Source organism: Eptesicus fuscus, chromosome 13, assembly GCF_027574615.1.
Source record: "Eptesicus fuscus isolate TK198812 chromosome 13, DD_ASM_mEF_20220401, whole genome shotgun sequence".
Taxonomy (NCBI): domain Eukaryota; kingdom Metazoa; phylum Chordata; class Mammalia; order Chiroptera; family Vespertilionidae; genus Eptesicus; species Eptesicus fuscus.
The window spans coordinates 45,169,480-45,189,582 of record NC_072485.1 but is presented as its reverse complement, the minus strand read 5'-3'; the positions used below and the strand labels follow the sequence as shown (position 1 = coordinate 45,189,582).

Below are 20,103 nucleotides of genomic sequence, written 5' to 3'. Positions count from 1 at the left end.
GGTTCACAGGAGCACCCAAGTTAGTTTGCCAGTGAGGCACACTGAAGGACTCTGAAGGGCCCTGGCAGAGTAGCTGCACAGTTGAGGTGCCTGTGGGCCAGTATCTAGGCTAAGTAAATTTGAGACTTCTATTGCTGGAGGGTTGTGCGCCTCCTGCTTATACAAGATCACACCCAAGGAGAGCTCACAGTGGCTCCCACTAGAGCCCTGTGGTTAGTTGGGCTCAGTGTGCCCAGCGGCCGGAACTTCGCACCTGCGATGTCGTATCTGAAGATGCACGCTCTCAGGGCACAGAGCTATGATGCACTCCAAGGGGTCCCGGCTCCTCGGTTGAGCAGCTGGGCTAGCCTCCAGGAAGAGGGAATTCAGATTTTCTACTGCAGGGCCGCACGCCCTCATCTGCAGAATCACACCCTCGGGTGCTCTTGGCATCTCCCGCGCGCTGCCCAAGGAGAGGCGCACAACCCCGGAGTGAAGTGTCCTACCTTGTCTATGGCGTTGGGATGACACGTGCTCGCTCTCGGTGTCTCCTGCGTGCTGCCCCAGGAGAGACAGGCAGCCCTGGAGTGAAGTGTTCTAGCTTGTCTATGGGGTTAGAATCGCGAACGCGAATGCAAACACACGCAAGCACGGCTCCGGGGTTTTGCTTTGGGGAGGGGGAGCTGCACTTACAGCTCCTGTGAACGGTGTATCTTTGGATGTGGAGGTCCGCGGGTCTGCAGCTGGGTAGCAGGATATTGGCTGCAGTTGGTGATGGGTCATGGGGCAATTCCAAGGCCTGTCTTGGTGGTGTTGATGGGTTTCTAAAAAAGGCCGTTCAAGATGGCGTGGGCTCAGTGCTGGAATTCTGCCGTCCAGGGGGTGCCTGCAGCCGTGGTAGTCTCTCCTTGTCAACGAGAGGATGTCTGCCAGCCCCTGCTGCTCCTGCGAGATTTAACTTTCCCTCACTCACTTACACACACCCCATGCACAGCCACACATTCTGCTTTCATACCCTCACTCACTTCCTCTCTCTCCGCTCAGTCCTGCCAGCCGCCATCCTTTTTTTCCAAAACCAGTCTTATTGAATTTATGTAGATAAATGTATTGCCATGATTTATTAAGCATTGCCAAATTTCAAAGGAATTATATAAGGAGAAAAATATACTGACCTGCTTTAAGATCTTCTGATTTTCCTTGTTAGTCCTTTCTATGGATTCTTCAGAGTAATATAACTATCTTCAAATGACAAGGAGAAATTAAAAATGTGTCTATATTCAAGTAGACAATTATAGCTGTCCTTGTAGTAGGGTTCCCCCTACTTAACTTGTCCTTAAAATTTCATATGGTCTCTGGGAGGGGTGACATGCCCTCTGAGAATGGACTAAGGGAGCTTTATTGCTTTACAGGGTCTCACATGTCACAGGACCTCACAGGGTCTGTAATTCCTGTAACAAAGGGCTGGTACTCACCACTTCCCTCTGTTCCAAACAGGCCTTCCCCAGTTTCCTAAAGTTGAGGTTTGTGTCACACCTGACATGGGCATGGTCACACAGGCCTGCAAGACAGTATACAGGCTGCCAACTATCTTTTAATAAAAACCAAAACCAGGTGGGTATTTCCCTTGCCCATTTGGGCACCTGCCCTTTTGGCAACTGCATTCAAATCTGTAAGGTTAATGCAATATTATTAACACAATAAAGTACAATATTGGCACTGTGGCCACCTTAGGTAGCCAAATCTTCTGCTATCATATATGAAACATGGCAGGGCTATACAAATATCTTAGGGAGGTGACTAAAGTCTATTCTTAACCTTCCCACACAAAGCAAAACTGTCCTTGTCTTTCTGGAGTCATGTCCATGAAGACGTAGGCATTATCTAAGTCTATTATACCGTTTTTTGCAGGCCACTGGCAGGGCTGTGCATGGTGGTAAGTTCTTCTTTCTAGCCACAAACACAGCCTGTCTAGTTTCCCTAAATTTTATTCTGGCACGGGAGAAAGTGGTTTTTCTGTAAACAGGAAGCTTAACCCCTACATAACTGGGCTTAGACATCTGCCTAGAAAGCTGTAATTTATAAGTTTAACATGTGGCCTTAGGTCCTTCCAACCCAACAGGCTCTCTGCCATCCCTCGGTCAGATTCCTCCTCTCTTGGAGAATCTCAGTCCTGAAGGCTCCCCGGTCCAGGGAGAGTGCCTTTCCTTTGCTCTTTGACTTTAAACTGCCAATCCCAAACAGCCAGAGTTGCAGTTAGAAACAGTTTTGCATATTGCAAAGCACTTCAGTGGCAGTGGCTTGGGGATTAGGCCCCTTGTCTTCCCACCAGTCCCCTTTGTGGCAGAGCAGCGACCAGGCCTCTCCCAAGGCAGTGCACTGGAAGGGGATCTCAGCCCCTCCTCTTCCAGCAGCAACAGGTACTGAACCCTTTCAGTACATTTGCAAACAGGGAGCTTTCACTAGCTCTATCTGCTGCTTTCACAGATCCCGGGCCTGCTGCTCTATTCCTGGGGCTGCAGGAAAGCTAGTAGCAGTCACTGGCTTCTGGTTTAACTGCTGCAGCCAGCAAGCCAAAGGCCTAAGTCTTGTATTGCTTGTTGTAAAATACTTATTACTCACTGGGTAGCAGCAGGGCAGCTCTAGTGTCAGGTAAATGTCTGCTGTCCCCCACTTTTCTTGCTGCTGTGTCTTCTTCCAGGACCACTTCGGGCAGCTCAGGCATCCAGCCCCCCTCACCCCCTTCTTTCATCTGGCTCTTGGGGGCTGAGTCTGCCTAGCAACCAGTTTTAAATCACCAGGGCAGCTAGAAGTTCTGATAAGACACCTATGCCAGCAGAGTGGTCTGCAGCCAGTAAAAATAAACAAAAACCTATCTCTCCCAGCTTCATAATTAACTGCTGACACCCCCCCTCCCCTTCTCTGCATTAACCATTTACTCTGTCCTTAGCAGGGGAAATAAGGCAAGCGGTCTGAGATCCTGTATAACCAGACTTTTTACATTTAAGGATACTTTTTTATCATTCAAATCTGTAACCGTTGTTTTCCATCATAGATTTTTACTCTAAGCTTCTAGACTCCTAGAGGATCTTAAATCCTCCTCCTTTACCACTCTTGATTTCTCCGACCACTCCCTCCCTACCCGTCCCGTCCCCCAGTCCAGTTGCTTGTCTCCCTTTCCGATTGTGAGTCAGAGGAAGATAATACCTACAGAGGGATGAATAGAAACAGTGGGAGTTTCAGAGAAAACTACAGACTACCGCTGTAGTAGTCCTCCCTTTCGAAGGCTGAGATCAACCTGAGGAGAAAAATGACTTTTACTCAGCCTGGAAAGATAGCGGATGGGGATAAGGGTGTGTAGGGAGATTTCTTGCGAACTGATGGCCTCCTGAAAGAAAAGATCTTTACTCCAGTTACAGATGCTATCAGAATCAGGATGAGAGAGGAAGGAAAACCCAGGTTATGTCCTCTATGAGGATCCTAAAAATTGAAAACAGCAAGTCAAACAAAATGGTTAATGGGTTCTATAAACAGTTAATAATAACTTCAGCCTTAGTTCCCCTCAGGTGGCTCACATTGGACTATGATGTCTCAGGCAGGGACAGGGCCTGTAAATCTCTCCAACCTGTGGAGCTGTAAGCCCTGCCCTTGGAAGTCTCCGACCACCAAAAGAGATAAGAAAGCCATAAATAAAAGTTCTTTGTTCTTTGAAATATCACAAATTTATATCTTTAAATTAACCTTAGGACTTTAAATTTTCAATTTAATATAGAAAATTCACAAATCAGAGCAAACTGAAACCCTTACTTATACAAACATACAAACAGAGAGAGAAATTTTTATTAGCTAAATGGGCTGATTCCCTCCCACTGTGATAGAGAGCAAACATCTCTGAGAAAAATAACTCAGCAGTGCTGCTTAAGACGTTTGCAGACCATCACAGCAGGTCCGCCCTATCTTTAAACAAATTAAACAACAGAAAGAGATAAAAAATCTAGAGTCCCACATTCATATACTAGCTATTCCAAGTTTTTTACTTCTACCAGATATTTACCCAGAGTTTCCTGATTAATTTGCCTGAGGAAGCTCTATGGCCTCCGGGGAGGTGATCAAGCTCCCCGTTCCACTCACTTGGAGTGGGCTGAACTGACGGGGCCCCTACCTTACAGATTCTGTCAACAGGTCCAGAAGTGTCCATCCACTCTCTCCAGATGCCGGCCGGGTCCTGAGCTGAGGTCCGGGAGCGCCTGGAGTCCCCCGGTTCAATTCTGCTAAATCAGCAGAGCAGTACCTCCCACAGGCCCATCCGGCTCCCCCGGGCCCCAAACCTGGCCCATTCACCGGAGGCCAAAAAAGGCCAAGCCCAGTTGTTCCTCGGTTCAGGGAACCAACAATGTTACAGAAAACCAAAGAAGAACAAAGCAATATAGAGTGATAGAGTTACATTTATTACGCGCGGGTCCAGAGGAAAATGTCTCTCACATTCTGGGCCCCAACATGCAGGAATTTTCCCTATTTATATGTTTTTACCTTTTTTGTCTCCCAAATATGAAGTGTTTCCTGCCCCTTTTGCAAGTTCTTAAAGAGCCTGTACGTGCTGGGCCTTGAGACCTCAACCAGAGGCCTGGCCTGGTGCCTGCACTGATAACCTTGTCTGGGAAAGGTTTAATGCCCTCTCTGAAGTTGGAGTAGTCTTAGCAAGCAAGAATTTACAGAAGTCAAATAGCAGGGTTAAAATTTCAAACAGCAGTTTTTATATAAGATGGATGCTTCAAGTGCACTCCCAGAAGCGGAGTGCTGCTCAACCAGAAGCTGGGCTCACAGCTGGCAAATGCAGCAGTGGTGATGGGAGCCTCTCCTGCCTCTGCAGCAGTGCTAAAGATGTCCAACTGCTATCTTAGGCCATCAGTCAGACATCCCCCAAGGGCTCCCAGACTACAAGAGGGCACAGGCCAGGCTGAGGGACCCCCCCTACCCCCAGTGTACATATTTCATGCACTGGGCCTCTAGTGGATAATGTTAGTTGACCACTTACGCACAAGTTTAATTCTTGGCTCTCTATGCTGTTTCATTGGACTAGGTGTCTATTTTTATACCAATACCATACTGTTTTAATTACTATAGTTTTGTAGTATAGTTTGAAAGCAGGAATTGTAAAGCAGGCTTTGCTCTCCTTTCTCAGGATGGTTTAACCATTTGGGGGTTTTTATGAGGCCACACAAATTTTAAAGTTGTATTTTATATTTCTGTGAAAAAATGACATTGGATTTAGGATAAGGATTGTGTTGAATCTATAGATGGTTTTGAGTGATCTGGACATTTTAACAGTATTAATTCTTCTAATCCACAAGTATGAGATATCTTCAACTTGTTTGTGATTTTTCAATTTCTTTCAGCAAAGCCTTGTAGTTTTCATTTCATAGATATTTTACTTCCCTTGTTAAATTTGTTCCTAAGTATTGTTTTTTATGCTATTGTGAATGAAATAGTTTTCTTTATTTATGTTTTAGATGTTTCATTGTTAATATATGAAAACACAACTGATTTCTGTATGCTGATTTTACATCCTGCAACTTTACTGAATTCATTAATTGATTCCAATGGGGTTTTTTATTAGTATTTAGGAATTTTTATGTATAAAATCATATTGTCTGTAATAACAACAATTTTACTTCTTCATTTCCAATTTGGATGACTTTTATTTCTTTGTCTTGCCTAATTGCTCTAACTAAAACTTTCAGTACTATGTTGAATAAGAGTGGTGAGAAGGCACCTTAGTCTTATGCCTGATTTTTTATTTAAAAAGCTTTCAATTTTCCACCAATGAGTATGTTTGCTGTGATAGTGTCATATATCACATTTATTATGGTGAAGTGTGTTCCTTCTATACCCGATTTGTTAAGAATTTTTGACATGAAAGAATATTGTAGTATGTGAAATTCTTTATTTGCATCTATTCTTATGATCATGTGATTTTCCTCTTTCATTCTATTAAGGCGATGTAGTATAAATTTTTAAAAATCAGTTTTCACGTATAGTAAACATACAACAGTATACTAGTTTCAATCATAATAACATACTGGTAAGACACTTAAACATATTACTAGAGGTCCGATGCATGAAAATTCGTGCAAGAGTAGGCCATCCTTCCCCTGGCTGCTGGCACCGGCTTCCCTCCAGCACCCAGGACCCGGGCTTCCCTCCTCTGGCTGCCGGCAGGCACCTGGGACATCAGCTGGCTTCCCTCCAGCCCTGGCTTCATCAGGAAGGACATCGGGAATGACAAACGGAAGGATGTCTGGTCTAATTAGCATATTATCCTTTTATTATTATAGATAAAGTACTCAAAGAGCATACTGGCTAAGTTTTCCTCTAGACGTTTTGTTTTCAGGTTTTGTATCCAAGTATTTAAACGGGCTTACGTTTATTTTTTTATATGGTCTAAGAAAGTGGTCTAGTTTCACTTTTTTTACATGTATCTGTCCATTTTTTCCAACACCATTTAATGAAGAGACTCTTTTCACTCTATATTCTTCCTTCTTTTGCCATAGGATAGTTGATGAGAAGGGTGGATTAATTTTTGGGCTCTCTACTTTATTCCACTGACCTAGGTGTCTATGTTTATGCCAGTACCATGCTGTTTTTATTACTATAGCCCTAAAATAGTTTGATATCAGGTAGCATGATACCTCAAACTGTGCTCTTCTTTCTCAAGATTGCTGTGGCTATTCAGGGTCTTTTGTGTTTCCATATAAGTTTTAGAATTATTTGTTCTAGTTCTATAAAATATGACATTGGCTTTTTGATATGGATTGTATTAAATCTGAATATTGCTTTGAGCACAATAGACATGTTAATGATGTTAAAATTTTATATCCATGGACATGTTATTGCCTTATTTATATCTTCTTTGATTTTTTTTCAGTGTGTTATAGTTTTCTGAGTATGGGTCTTTTACCTTCTAAGTTAAATTTATTCCTATGCATTTTATTCTTTTTGATGTAATTATAAATGGATTGTTTTCTTTATTTCTCTTTATGATGGTAAGTTATTGGTGTATAAAAATGCAACCAATTTCTGAGAATTCATTTGTATTATGCTACCTTTCTGAATTCATTTATTAGTTCTAATAATTTTTTGGTGGTCTTTAGGGTTCTCTATGTACATAGGTAGGCAAAAGTAGGTAAAAAGGCACACAGGTTATAATTACAATAGCTTTACTAACACAAAAAAATGTCATAATGTGTTTCACATACTCCCACTGTAAACCTACTTTTCCCACACCTGCACAGTATCATCATCTACAAATAATGACAATTTGAGTTTTTCTTTCCAATTCAGATGCATTTATTTATTTTTCTTTTCTCAATATTATGGCTAGGATTTCCAGTAATATGTTGGATAAAAAGGGTGGGAGTGGACATCCTTGTACTGTTTGTGATATTAAAGAAAAAATGTTTAGCTTTTCACTGTTTACAGAAGGTGGTGCTATAGCCCAAGTGTATGGTTTCCCCCTTGCACACAGATCCTAGTGTGCTCTTCAGATTCCACTACATTTTCAACACAGGAGTGCACACAAGTCGGTGACCGCAGTAAAGGGGAGTTTCAGGCTTAGCACTTGAGGCATTGTTACTACCTGCTGACCCATATAAGTTTTAGAATTATTTGTTCTCTGTGTGGGACATGGAAGGCCTTCCTGCTGAAGTCTGAGCAAACCAGCAGGAACCTTATCCTTTTAATGCTCTTTGATATTCTTCTCTGCTTCTTTCCCACCCTTTTCTTCCCCCGATCATGAAGGTCCTGCCACAATACTCTGAGTGCTGCTGGAAAGCAATGTGTATCTTAAGCCATGTCCCACACAACTTGGGTAGCCAGGCACTCACTAACCACTCTCCTTTTCCACACTGGAGAAATTGCCACCATTGGATAGTTCAGTCCATGCAATGTCCCCAAATTCATGCTGCAATCTACCCTTGAGAAGACTGGACTTCCACAAATTCTCTTTCATCTTTGGGCATGTGCCCAAGTGAGCTTTAAAAAGATTTTTTCCAACTATGCTAACCCAGTAGTGGCAGAATCGCTGGTTTTGCTGGTTCTATAGCCCATACTGAAGTCCTCTGCCTATTACTAGATAAATAGGTAGGCAAGACTCCCTTGACATCCTTGGCATGATCCCAAAATTCCCACAGAGGGGCACATTTCTTTGTGGATAGGTGCCTAATTAACTGTTACAAAATGGGAGGAAAAAAAAAAGAGAAATATCTTATGCACCATAATGCTGATGTCAAGAACTCTATTTTAAAGGACAGGAGAGTAAATGAATATTATAAAACTAGATGTATGGTGCATAAAATTCATGCACTGGGTGCAGTTTCCTCAGCCCAGCCTTTACCCTCTAGCAGTCCAGAACCCTTCAGGGGATGATCGCCAGCTTAGGCCTCCTGGGTATCAGGCCTAAACTGGCAATCAGACATCTTTCTTGCACACCAGGGTCTCACAATCTGGGACTCCTCACTCCTTACCGCCCTCCTGTAGTGGAGGCAGGAGAGGCTCCTGCCACTGTTGCTGCACTCGCCAGCTGTGAACCCAGCTTCTGGCTGAGCAGCGCTTCCCCTGTGGGAGCCCGCTCAGCCAGAAGCCGGGCTCGCTGCTCCTTAGTGCTGCCATGGAGGTGGGTGAGGCTCCCACCATCACCACTGCACTCGCAAGGCATATAGGATGGCACAAGAAATGACAAAAAGAATGAGGGCACCATTAAATATAGGTTTTCTAGAAACTAATTGTGGAATAATAATTGGTGTCCCCTTAATATTCTTCCTTCAATTGATTCTGTTTAAATAGGAAGTGCCAAAACCCAGGCTATTAAGTTCCAACTCATCCTGATAACTACAAAAGCAATCCATGTTGAGAACACCCACAAAGATGTCTTGCTTGTGCACATGTGGAGGCATATACACACACACCCCAAATTTTTTAAAACACAATCCTATCTAATAAAAGAGTAATATGCAAATTATCCATACCTCCGCTACACCCACAAGCCATGCCCACAAGCCACACCCACAAGCCAATCAGGAACGAATAGGAAATAAACCCAACCAAGATGGCTGCAGAACCGAGAGAGCAGGAGGGAGGCTTGGGTTACCCTGGCAATGGAGGAAGTCAAGCTTTCCACCTGCCCTTGCCAGCCTAGACATCCACTCAGTGCTACAAAGTTTCAATGATAGAAGATAAGTAAATCCCAACAAAAATGGCGACAGCCATAGAGCTGGAGAGAGCAGGAGGCTAGGGTTACCCCTGGTGATGGAGACAGCCAAGCTTCTGCAGCCCTGGCCAGCCTAGGCATCCACTCCAGGCTACAAAGTTTCAATTATAGAAGTTAAATAAATCCCAACAGAAATGGTTGCTGCCATGGAGTGAGCAGAAGACTTGGCTCAGCTCCAGGTGGAGCAAACAAAAGTTTCAATTGTAGAAGATAAATAAATTCCAGATACCAGGGCCTCCGCTTGGGTCGGCGGGGGGTGTGGCCAACCTGCAAACCATCACAGGCCCCTCACCCAGGCCGCCCCATGCCCCAAGGGAACCCCCACCCTGATCTGGGACACCCTTCAGGGCAAACCAGCTGGCCTCCACCAATGCACCAGGCCTCTATCCTATCTAATAAAAGAGTAATATGCAGGTTGACCATCACTCCAACACACAAGATGGCTGCCCACATGTGGTCAAAGATCCTGCCCCCATGTGGACACAAGATGGCCACCACAAGATGGCCAGCAGGGGAGGGCAGTTGGGAAGGACCAGACCTACAAGGGAGGGCAGTTGTGGGTGATCAGGCCAGCAGGGGAGGGCAGTTGGGAGGGACCATGCCCGCATTGGGGGCAATCAAGCCTGCAGGGGAGGGCAGTTAGGGGTGACCAGACCTGCAGAGGAGGGAAGTTGGGAGTGACTGGGCTTCAGGGAATGGCAGTTGGGAAGGAACCAGGTCTGCAGGGGAGAGCTGTTGGGGGGGACCAGGCCTGCAGGGGAGGGCAGTTAGGGGTGACCAGGCTTACAGGGGAGGTCAGTTAGGGGCAAACAGGTTGGCAGGAGAGCAGTTAGGAATCAATCAGGCTGGCAGGGGAGTGGTTAGGGGGTGATCAGGCTGGCAGGCAGAAGCGGTTAGGGGCAATCAGGAAGGCAGGCAGGCGAGCAGTTTGGAGCCAGCAGTCCAGGATTGTGAGGGAGATGTCCGACTGCCCGGTGGGATTGGGCCTAAAAGGGCAGTCGGTCATCCCTTGAGGGGTCCCAGATTGGAGAGGGTGCAGGGTGGGCTGAGGAACACCCCCCCATGCACAAATTTCATGCACGAGGCATCTAGCCCTATATAATAAAAGGCTAATATGCAAATCGACTGAACAGTGGAACAACCGGTCACCATAATGCACACTGACCACCAGGGGTCAAATGTTCAATGCAGAAGCTGCCCCCTGCTAGTCAGTGTGCTCCCAATGCTCATCCAGAAGCCAGGCTCACAGCTTTCGAGTGTAGCAGCGGTGGTGGGAGCCTCTCCTCCCTATGCAGCAGCACTAAGGTTGTCTGAATGAGTGGGCCTAAGCCATCAGTCAGACATCCTCCAAGGGCTCCCAGACTGTGACATGGTGCAGGTCAGGATGAAGGACCCCGCTGAGGGCAAGAATTTCATGCACCAGGCCTCTAGTATATTTTATGAAAGAATGAGAAAGCCTTAAAGACTTGAATCTTTTTGCTGCTGTTGTTAATCCTGAGGATATTATTTCCATTGCTTTGCAGAGAGTGTAAAAGGGAAGGTAGGAAGAAGAATGGGAAGAGGGAAGGAGAGAGGGAGGTAGGGAGGGGGGAGGAGGGAAGGACAGGAAGAATCGGGGGAAGGGAGGGGAAGGAAAAAGAGAGAGAAACATCAGTGTGAGAAACATCCTCCCACAAACACCCCAACTGGGAGCAGGAAACGAACCCAAAACCCCAGTATAGCCCTTGTTCAGTAACCTATGACCCTTTGATATATGTACCAATGCTCTAACCATTAAACACATCAGCCAGGGAGGAGACTTACATTTTTAGTACTCTTACCTTTTTTTGAGGTGGCTGATCATGACAGAGGCTAACTGACTTTTCTTTCCGCAGTGATGGACACAGCAGACTCCTTCTCTCATGAGCTCCTTATCAAAGGAAAAAGGGGGCAAGATCTCCAAGAGATGCTGAGAGAAGTAGGACTGGCAAATGAGTACTGGTTGCCAAAGCTGCAGGAACAGCTGGGTGTGACCTGTGCACAGGCCTTACAACACATAGAAGAAGAAGACCTCCAGAAGCTGAAATCTCAGGCACAATATCCCTGGGAGAAAAGGGCCCTGGAGAAGCTACTTAACTCAAATAGCCTTTCAAAGTTACAGGAGTCTCAGGTAAAAATAATAAAGGAACGGCACAAGAAGGCAGAACAGGCATTGCAAGAGCTAAGAGTCTTGCAATCAGAAGGCAGGCAACGACAAGAAGAGGCAGTGAAGAAAAAAGAGGCAGAACTGAGACAGGAAATGGAGATTCCAAAAGAGTACTGGCCATCCTCCAAAAAATCCTTAAGAGAGGTGATGGAACACATGCAGGAACAACTCAAGCTCATGGAGGGGACACTGTCTCACAGGCAAAACCTCCCAGATAGAGATCTCGTGAGATGGGCATCTGGAGGGCTGGCCCTGCAGGGAATTTACAAAACCAGCTCCCACAGCAGCCTTCTAGAGAGGAGAGAAGAGCTACTCAGTGTTCCCAAGGAGTTCTCACTCTTTGGCCCTCAGCACAGCACACGGATGGAAACCAGGGAATTTACATCTTCTCAAGAAGAATCCATATTCAACCAGATGACAGAGAAGCTGGGCTTCAATGTAATTTCCTCAGCCAAGGGCAGAGGTTGGGGATTTTCTAGTACCTTAGAAAGTGGTACAGACCACATCAAACATTCAGAATCCAAGGAAGTCCAACAATCACGTTCTGAGCACTCCTATTTCTGCTCTACCAAGTTCAGCTATGTCCCACTTGCCTCCTGCCACTTTCCCATGGATCAGCTCCAGTTCTCCAAGGCTGCTCTCCAGGAACTGAGATGCATTGAAGACCTTCTGGGTCAGCCTGCAGGCCCAGACAAAATCCCCTTGCTGAGGCACAGGGCTGAAGCTTTCTTCCACAGGTTTGGCTCTCATGCCAACCAGGGCCCTCTGCACCTTGGAGGAATCTACTGGTGGAAAGCCATATCAGAGGGTTTCCGGAGTGAGCAGCTGGAAGAAGTAAAACAGCAGTCAGCAAAGGCCCTGAATGGTTACATAAGGGGCAGCTACAGCGGCTTTGGAGTGAACGTTGCTGCAGGTGTGGATGTGTCAGCCACTAGTTCAGAAACTGCCACCCAAAGCACAACCTTCCAAAATCTCCAAACCAAAGTTCAATTATCTGTGGCCCAGACAGGTGGCCCACCAGAAGCAAGTGGCTTTCTCCAATGGAAAGCTGGCCTAGTTGCCAGTAATCAAACCTGGAGTGTCATCGACCGGGGACTTCAGCTGGTGCCCATTTGGGACATCATCCTCTCCAACCACAGAAGTGATTTTAAGGATCCATATCAGGTAGCTAGCTTACTGAATGATAGCTACAAAGCTCTGACATGCATCACTGCCCAGATCCAATATGCAGAAGAATTACTGAGTTCTGAGAAGGAGGCTGGTATTTCCCTAGAGGATGTAAAATCCTGGGAGGTATCTGACCCTGAAGAGCAGCTTAAAAAACTGATCAATTTCATGCAAATATTGTGTAAAACAACAAACAGTTATGACACTTGGGTTAACATATGCCTCACAGATTGGGGTCTGCAGAATTTTCTGGTAAACACTGTTAACTTTTACAAAAATTCTTCCATCTATGAAACGAAGTTTATTAAATCTCAGTTGCTAAGCCTTTTGTATCCTCACATCTACCAAGTGAATAACTTTCCTCAGGCTCATTCTATCATGCAGTGGGTCTTCCAGCCAAAGTCAGTGCAAGAGCACATCAGCATCTCCCAATTTTCTGAATTAATTGAAATCTTAAAGGAAACCAAGAATGACCTCATGGAAGTGAAGGCGAAATCTGGGCCTGCCGAAATAGTGGAGGAAGCTCAGAGAAAGGCCACTTATGAGGTCGGTTTATCTCTTGGCTACTTCTTGAATTACCTCCAAAAAATAGAGCAGCCAGACACACAGCTATTGCTACTCTCCATTGCAGCTGGTGCAGGGTATCATGTGGTAAACAATAAGTTTCAGCATCTCCTGGGGTGTGAGGAATTAGATTTCCTACTGCATGAAATGCAAACTGCCCAAGATAAATACCAGGAGCTCAAAAATATCTGCACGTACAGAGCTCAGGCATTCCTGGTGCTCACAGGTCTGACAGCTACTGTTGGAGTCATGGCTGTTTCTCCAGAGGAGAAAACACAACGCTTGGCATTAATAAAGTGTCTCCTGGGCCAATCTTTGTCAAAAGAACTTGTCCATGTCCTCTCCAAACCTGGAGCAGACTATGATTGGGAAAACCTAGAGAAAGACTTGAGATTGCTGATTGATGGTAACTATGATGCCACCATCTCTTCATTACAAATGGATGGTATAAGTAAAAACCTGCAAAGTATTTTCAATGAAAGGAAAGAACCTCGTGAACCACATGATAATGATAATATCAAAGGGGAAGTCATTAAAGATACAGCCTTCCTAGATTTACTCCATAATCTAGGCTTAGAACATTTCTACCCAAAAAAGATGAGCAAAACTAACTTCCATCTGATCAACAAGACTTCTGTAGACAAAAGCCAGCCCAAATCTGAAAGGGAGCTTCCCCTATATTTCCTTCAGAAGCTACAAGTTCTGGATTATGGGGTGAGATACCTGGTCTTCAGAGATGATGGAAACACACAGAATCAAGTCAATCCAAGTGCCTCCAATAAGGACAATGAGGCTTTTAACCCATATAAATACTTGTTTGAAGACAGGGATACTCCAATTAACCCTTCACCCTCTAATCCTAGGCCCCATATTCACCCAATGGATATTCAGATGGCAATTCTTCACTGTGCAGATGATTTTGCCAGACAGTATATTTTGTCCAAACTTTCCATTTGCCAGTTTGCACTCCCTCTTCTCATACCTAATCCCTGCAATTCTCAAATTGAATTCTCTCTCTGGTCTCTCAGTCAAATTAGAAGGAGCTGGCAGGAAGCAAGGAAATCACCAAGAGAGGAGAAGATCAATCACAAGAATAAGCGGATGTGTCATGTCTCTACCCCCATTGTGTCCTTTGTAAGAGTTGGAAATGGCTTCTCTGCTTCCAAATCTCAGATCATGAACTGTCTTCTCAGTAAACGTAAACACGATGTCTTTTTCCACCGCCATTGCAGAGGGAGCACCAAAGACTGTCTCTTGATGGGGGGAGTGGTGGAAATCTGCTGGTTCTGCCCTGGGGGAGAAGACGAGGACAGATTTTACAACTGTGTGACGTTCACCAATCTCCATGGAGATGCAAAGGAACATAAGAAGCAACTCACCTTTTTGCAGGAGGTCTCTTCTCTTATTGTCGTCCTCATGTCAACTTCTGACAACAATAAAGAAAACCAAAAAATTATTAGTGATCTGTGTCAGTCTCCAAAACCTTTGATCTGTTTAGTTGATAACAAAGAGAAAAACATGGACAATAATTCTAGCCAAAAAGTCATAATTGGAATTAGGAACAGAAATGAAGCAGAATTAACAGAGGAGCTTGTTACTACAATCAGACGTTTGCTGGAGCTCTCAGACACTGTTCTCAGCTTAGAGGACTGTACCCCAATAGCTCGTAAGCAAGGATTCCTTATTGATGAAGACCAGAGAGACTGCAAGGAAGCCAAAGAAAAGGCAGAGGTCCTAATAGCTCTACTGAGAGAACTTAATATATCTCAAGTAAAGGAAAACTTATTACCCCTTCAGGGATACCTATGGCATCTTTGGTGTAAAATGGACAAAGAACTCTATCATCTAAGAGAAAAAGGGAATCGAAGCATTGAACAACACAAGAGTGAGATTGAGACAGAAAAGCAAAGAATACGGAGTCAACAGTTGACCAGAGCCTTTCCTCTCAATGACTTAATGCAGTCTGTCCTTGAAATTCTCCAAAATCATTCAGAAACTCAAATCACACACTACTTTTTGCAGTGGCTGAGTGTATTTTTGGACAAACTGACTGCAGAACACTTGGAACAACTGAATGAAAAGAAAAACAATTTGTGGTCACTGATACAAACAGAAAAGCAAAAGGCACCAAAGAGCACTGACCTCCAACGATGGAAAAAACAGATAGAAGCTATCTCCAAAGAGATTAGTGACTGTACATTGGGAATTGAGCAACTTCTCAGAGAAGTTGGCCAGATCTATGAAGCTCTGGAAGAAGCTTCCCCCACTAAAAATATCCTTTATCTCTCCCTTCCCCAGATTGCTGCAGATCTGATGATATCTGGTGTTCCCATTGAGCTGATGGATGGGGATGCTTCATATGTGCCTGTAAAGTGGGTGGGAGCTGTTTTTGACAAGGTCTCTGAGAAACTTGGAAACAAACGGCTGTTTGTTCTCTCTATCCTTGGCCTACAGAGCTCAGGGAAGTCCACCCTGCTGAATGCACTTTTTGGGCTGCAGTTCACTGTCAGTGCTGGGAGGTGTACCCGGGGGGCCTACATGCAGCTCCTAAAGGTTGAGGAGACGTTCAGAGAGGAACTGGGCTTTGACTTTGTGCTTGTTGTGGACACAGAAGGCCTTCGGGCCCCACAACTCAGCAATAAATCCAAAAACCGTGACAATGAGTTGGCAACCTTTGTCATTGGACTTGGAAACTTGACTCTGATCAATATTTTTGGGGAAAATCCATCAGAAATGCAAGATATTCTAGAAATAGTGGTTCAAGCCTTTCTGAGGATGAAACAAGTAAAAATCTCCCCAAGTTGCCTTTTTGTCCATCAGAATGTGGGGGAAGTCACAGCTAAAGATCAAACTATGGAAGGAAGGAGGAGGCTAGAGCAGAGGCTAGATGAAATGGCAGCAGCAGCAGCTGAGCAAGAACAGTGCTCAGATGTAACACGCTTTGGTGATGTCATTAAATTTGATGTCAATACTCATGTCTACTACTTTGCTCACCTCTGGGATGGCAATCCCCCAATGGCACCTCCCAATCCTCGCTACAGCCTCAATGTCCAGGAACTGAAAAGGAGAATTCTTAGGGCTGCCAAACAGGAGTCTAGGGGCAGCATCATGAAGATCTCAGATGTGAAATTAGGAGTCCAAGATTTGTGGAGAGCCCTAGTGAGTGAGAACTTTATTTTCAGTTTTCGGAACACTAGAGAGGTCATGGCCATGAGCAAATTGGAAACCATGTATAACCACTGGACCTGGGAGCTAAGGAGTCATACGCTAGCCTTGCAGAACCAACTCATCAACCAGATTAACAATGGCAAAATCCAGGAACTGACAATAAGCACACTTGAGGCTCCAGTTACTGAAAAATATAAAGCCATCAATCAAGAACTGGAAAAATATTTTAATGAAGACCCAGATAGTGAAATAATGATTCAGTGGAAAGCAAGTTTTGAAAATAAACTAATAAACCTTAAAGAGGCACTTATATTTGAGAGCAAAAATAAAGCTGAGGGACTTATCAGTTATAAAAAGAATAAAAACATACTGGATAACAAAAAGTCAAGTTATGAAAAGGAATTACTGGAAAGAAGCCGAGAATTGGCTTTAACTCTAAAGGACAAAGAATTGAGTGAGGAAGAGCTGCATTTCAAATTCAATGAAGTTTGGGAAAAATGGGTCTATGGTGTGTCCTTAACTGTCCCTCCAGTCCCTGAGCCAAAGATTGATGTGGATTGTGAAGACATCCTTTTGGAATATTTTAAGAAGGAGAAAGATGTGGTGAATAAAGTGAAGGAAAAGTCTAGAAAGGTGTTTGAAGTCAATTATGAAGAACATGTCAAAATGAGCAAAAGGTTGTACGTATTAACAAGGAACTTAGAAGTACATGATCAAGAGTCCATAAATAGGACTACTGACCACATTGTTTCAATATATACTGAAACTATTAAAACCCTTCAGAGGCAACAATGTGATTACGATAGAAATTATTTCCATGAAATCCTGAGAATAATAGAAGATGAGATTAAATCTGCACCCACTGAAGACAGATACACATTTACAAGTAATTATAAAATTGACTTATCTTTGTGTTTATTCCAAAGAGCATCTGAGACTTTTAAGGAGATGCATAGGGCATTCAAAAGAGCAAATGATCCTGTAAGTTATTTGGAAAGCAAGAAAGATGATTTCCTCAGGAGTTTTAAGATCTCTTGTCAAGGAGCAACCTCAGTCACAGCATTTGTGGATTTTCTGTGGGAAAAACTCACTCCTGCTGTCTCTGACATGATTTTGGGAAAAATGACCCTTAATATTGCTGGCAACATGCGAGCTACATGCCCAGAATTCAATGCAAACAGGGCTAACCTTGAGAAACACATTCTTGTCTCCCTGGCAGAAAATGAAAATTTTGATGATTATTGGAATTACCTTCATAACCCAGAATCATTTTTTAGGAATTACATTCAAACCCATATTAAAAGATATTATTCAAAACAAAATAACCAAATAAACACTATTTTAAAAATAAGTATAGGTGATATCAAGAATGCCATCCTCTCAGCTATTCATGAATCCACAGCAATAGCCAAAGATAAAAGCAGCACTGTGTCTGGGTGGTTGGATTTGTTCTGTGATCACCTGGGGAGTAACTTGAGCTTTCCACGAACAGACTTGATAAGCATTGAACACCAGGAATTAGAAGATATTGAGTTTCTCAAAGAAGCCATGAGTGAACCTTTGGATGAATTAATGATCACAGTAGAAATGATATATTTGGCTAAGCCTATAGAAGAAAAGGTTCCTGAAATCCAGAAAATGCTCTTTGAACATCTCTGTGGCTGCTGGAAACAGTGTCCCTTCTGTGGAGCAATCTGTACAAACACAATCCCTAACCATGACGGAGACCACAGTGTTTCTTTCCACCGTCCTTTGGCTATCCGTGGAGGCCAATGGGTTAACACAGACAACTTTGTTATTGACTCCTGTACTAGTTTGGTTTCAAGTGATTGTTTATTTATTTTGAAGGATGGTCGTAAAATCCCATATAAGAAATATCGAGAGGCAGGAGGGGAATATGCCACATGGAGCATTACCCCAGACACATCCACCCAGACATATTGGCAATGGTTTGTCTGTCACTTCAGATCAAATCTAGAAGAAAAATACCAGAAAAAATTTACAGGTAAAGCTAAAATCCCTCAGGCATGGACCAAAATCACAAAGCAAAATGTGCTTGATGACTTGAAAAAGCAATAATACTCAATGCCCACAAAAGAATACCAGAATCTAAACAAGAGTCACAGTACCTGAACAAACTGAAAATACCTCCTCCTCACAATGAGAAACTTTATTTCCATTTTTTCAAATGAGACGGCTAAGAATAGATCAATTAACATTTCAATAATGTAAGACACAGAAGCATTGAACAGACTGTCAAACTTCAAAGGAAAGGCAGGGGAAGGCCTTGGGGAGGTGGAGGTCAGATAAGAGATCAACCAAAGTACTTGTATGCATGCATATAAGCATAACCAATAGACACAGACACCAGTGGGGAGGGATGAGGGCATGTGCTTGGGAATGCGGGAGGTCAGGGACTGGTCAATGAGGGGAAAAAGGAGACATATGTAATACTATATGTAATATTTTAAGCAATAAAGAATTTAAAAAAGAATTTAAGATTTGTTGTTAAAAGGACTTCCTTTTTCTTTATCTCAGTTCCTTCTGGTTGAAAAACAAATTGCTAAAATATATGAATATATAATAAAGTCTAATAATATCTATTTAAAATTCCTACTTCATATTTAAGCTATTATTCAGAATGCTTTTTATTTGAAAATATATAATGTTTTATAAAGTTCCAGACAAAGTTGTCTGCCTAGAGGGAAATCAAAACCTTTATACATAGTTACAAATTTCTATAGATTAACTATCTAAACATTTCAAATGCATATACAGTTTTGGCTGGACGCTAAAATTGCCTCTGAAATCTTCAGAAAAAGTTACGAACCCTTGAATGGAAAAATATTAATGGAAAGATGATTCCCAAGCATACTGGCTTTTAAATATATCCTGTTCTAGGAAATAATAACACAGACTTGACTTGAGCAGGGCCTATATCAATTCAGGAAACACTACTAAGTAAATATAGAAAATATAAATTAAATTATTGTTTTTCTCATGTAAGTATCACCCTCATCTTCTTGGGGAACCTTGGCAGTTCCCCATGCCACGCTTAAATAAAAAAAAAAAAAAAAGGTTCATAAGAGTTTAGGTATTCAAAGCCTGGTATTTGTAAAAGCCTAAGCAGACCTGGCTTTTGGAACAAGGCTTATGAACAGGCAAGAAGGGCCACTTTAATCATGGCTGTCAACAAGGGTCAGATATCATTATGCCATTAATAATTTTAAAAACTATTTCTTTAAGAATAAAATAGTAAAGAATATATAGTTTTTAGATTCTGATTATTTCAATAAGATATACTTTTATGTACTAAAATGTAAGGAAATGCTGATCTCCAAAATAGGCACCTTTGTGTCTTTTCACACTGTATGAGTCACAGGATCATGATCAGAATACAAATGAAAAACTCTGATGGTAACCAAGAATCTGAGAGGGGAAAACAATCACCAATCTGCAAACCTACACCTTCTGAAACAATGACTTATGCTAGGTTCTCAAAGTTAATGACTTAAAGTGATCTTGATACAAAGAAAAGGTCTTCATGTTGGACATAAGAGCATCCATGTCTTCCCTTTACAGGCACACTCTATCCCTCCATAGCCAGTGTAAACAGACGGTGAACAGCAGTCAAAACCTTGCATCTTCAGAGCTGGGAGATGGTGCTGATTCTGCTTTGAATCCCCAAAGAACTTCAAGCATACTCTCAGTTTGAGGTCAAGTGACCCAGTCTCCAAGACAAATCCTTGAACAGAAAAATTATAAAGGAAACAGGTGT

General features: G+C 43.2%; 1 protein-coding gene across 1 annotated transcript; it reads left to right on the top strand.

Moving 5' to 3' along the window:
- The first annotated feature begins 11,117 nt into the window (after positions 1–11,117).
- LOC129151267 (interferon-induced very large GTPase 1-like) lies at positions 11,118–18,427 on the top strand. The gene has a single exon (XM_054725528.1). It carries the CDS (start codon positions 11,118–11,120, stop codon positions 18,402–18,404), a length of 7,287 nt encoding a protein of 2,428 aa, XP_054581503.1. The 3' UTR covers positions 18,405–18,427.
- Positions 18,428–20,103: the final 1,676 nt, after the last annotated feature.

Coding starts and splice junctions, on each gene's coding strand:
- LOC129151267 (XM_054725528.1), top strand. CDS start 11,118: ATGGACACAGCAGACTCCTTCTCTCATGAGCTCCTTATCAAAGGAAAA.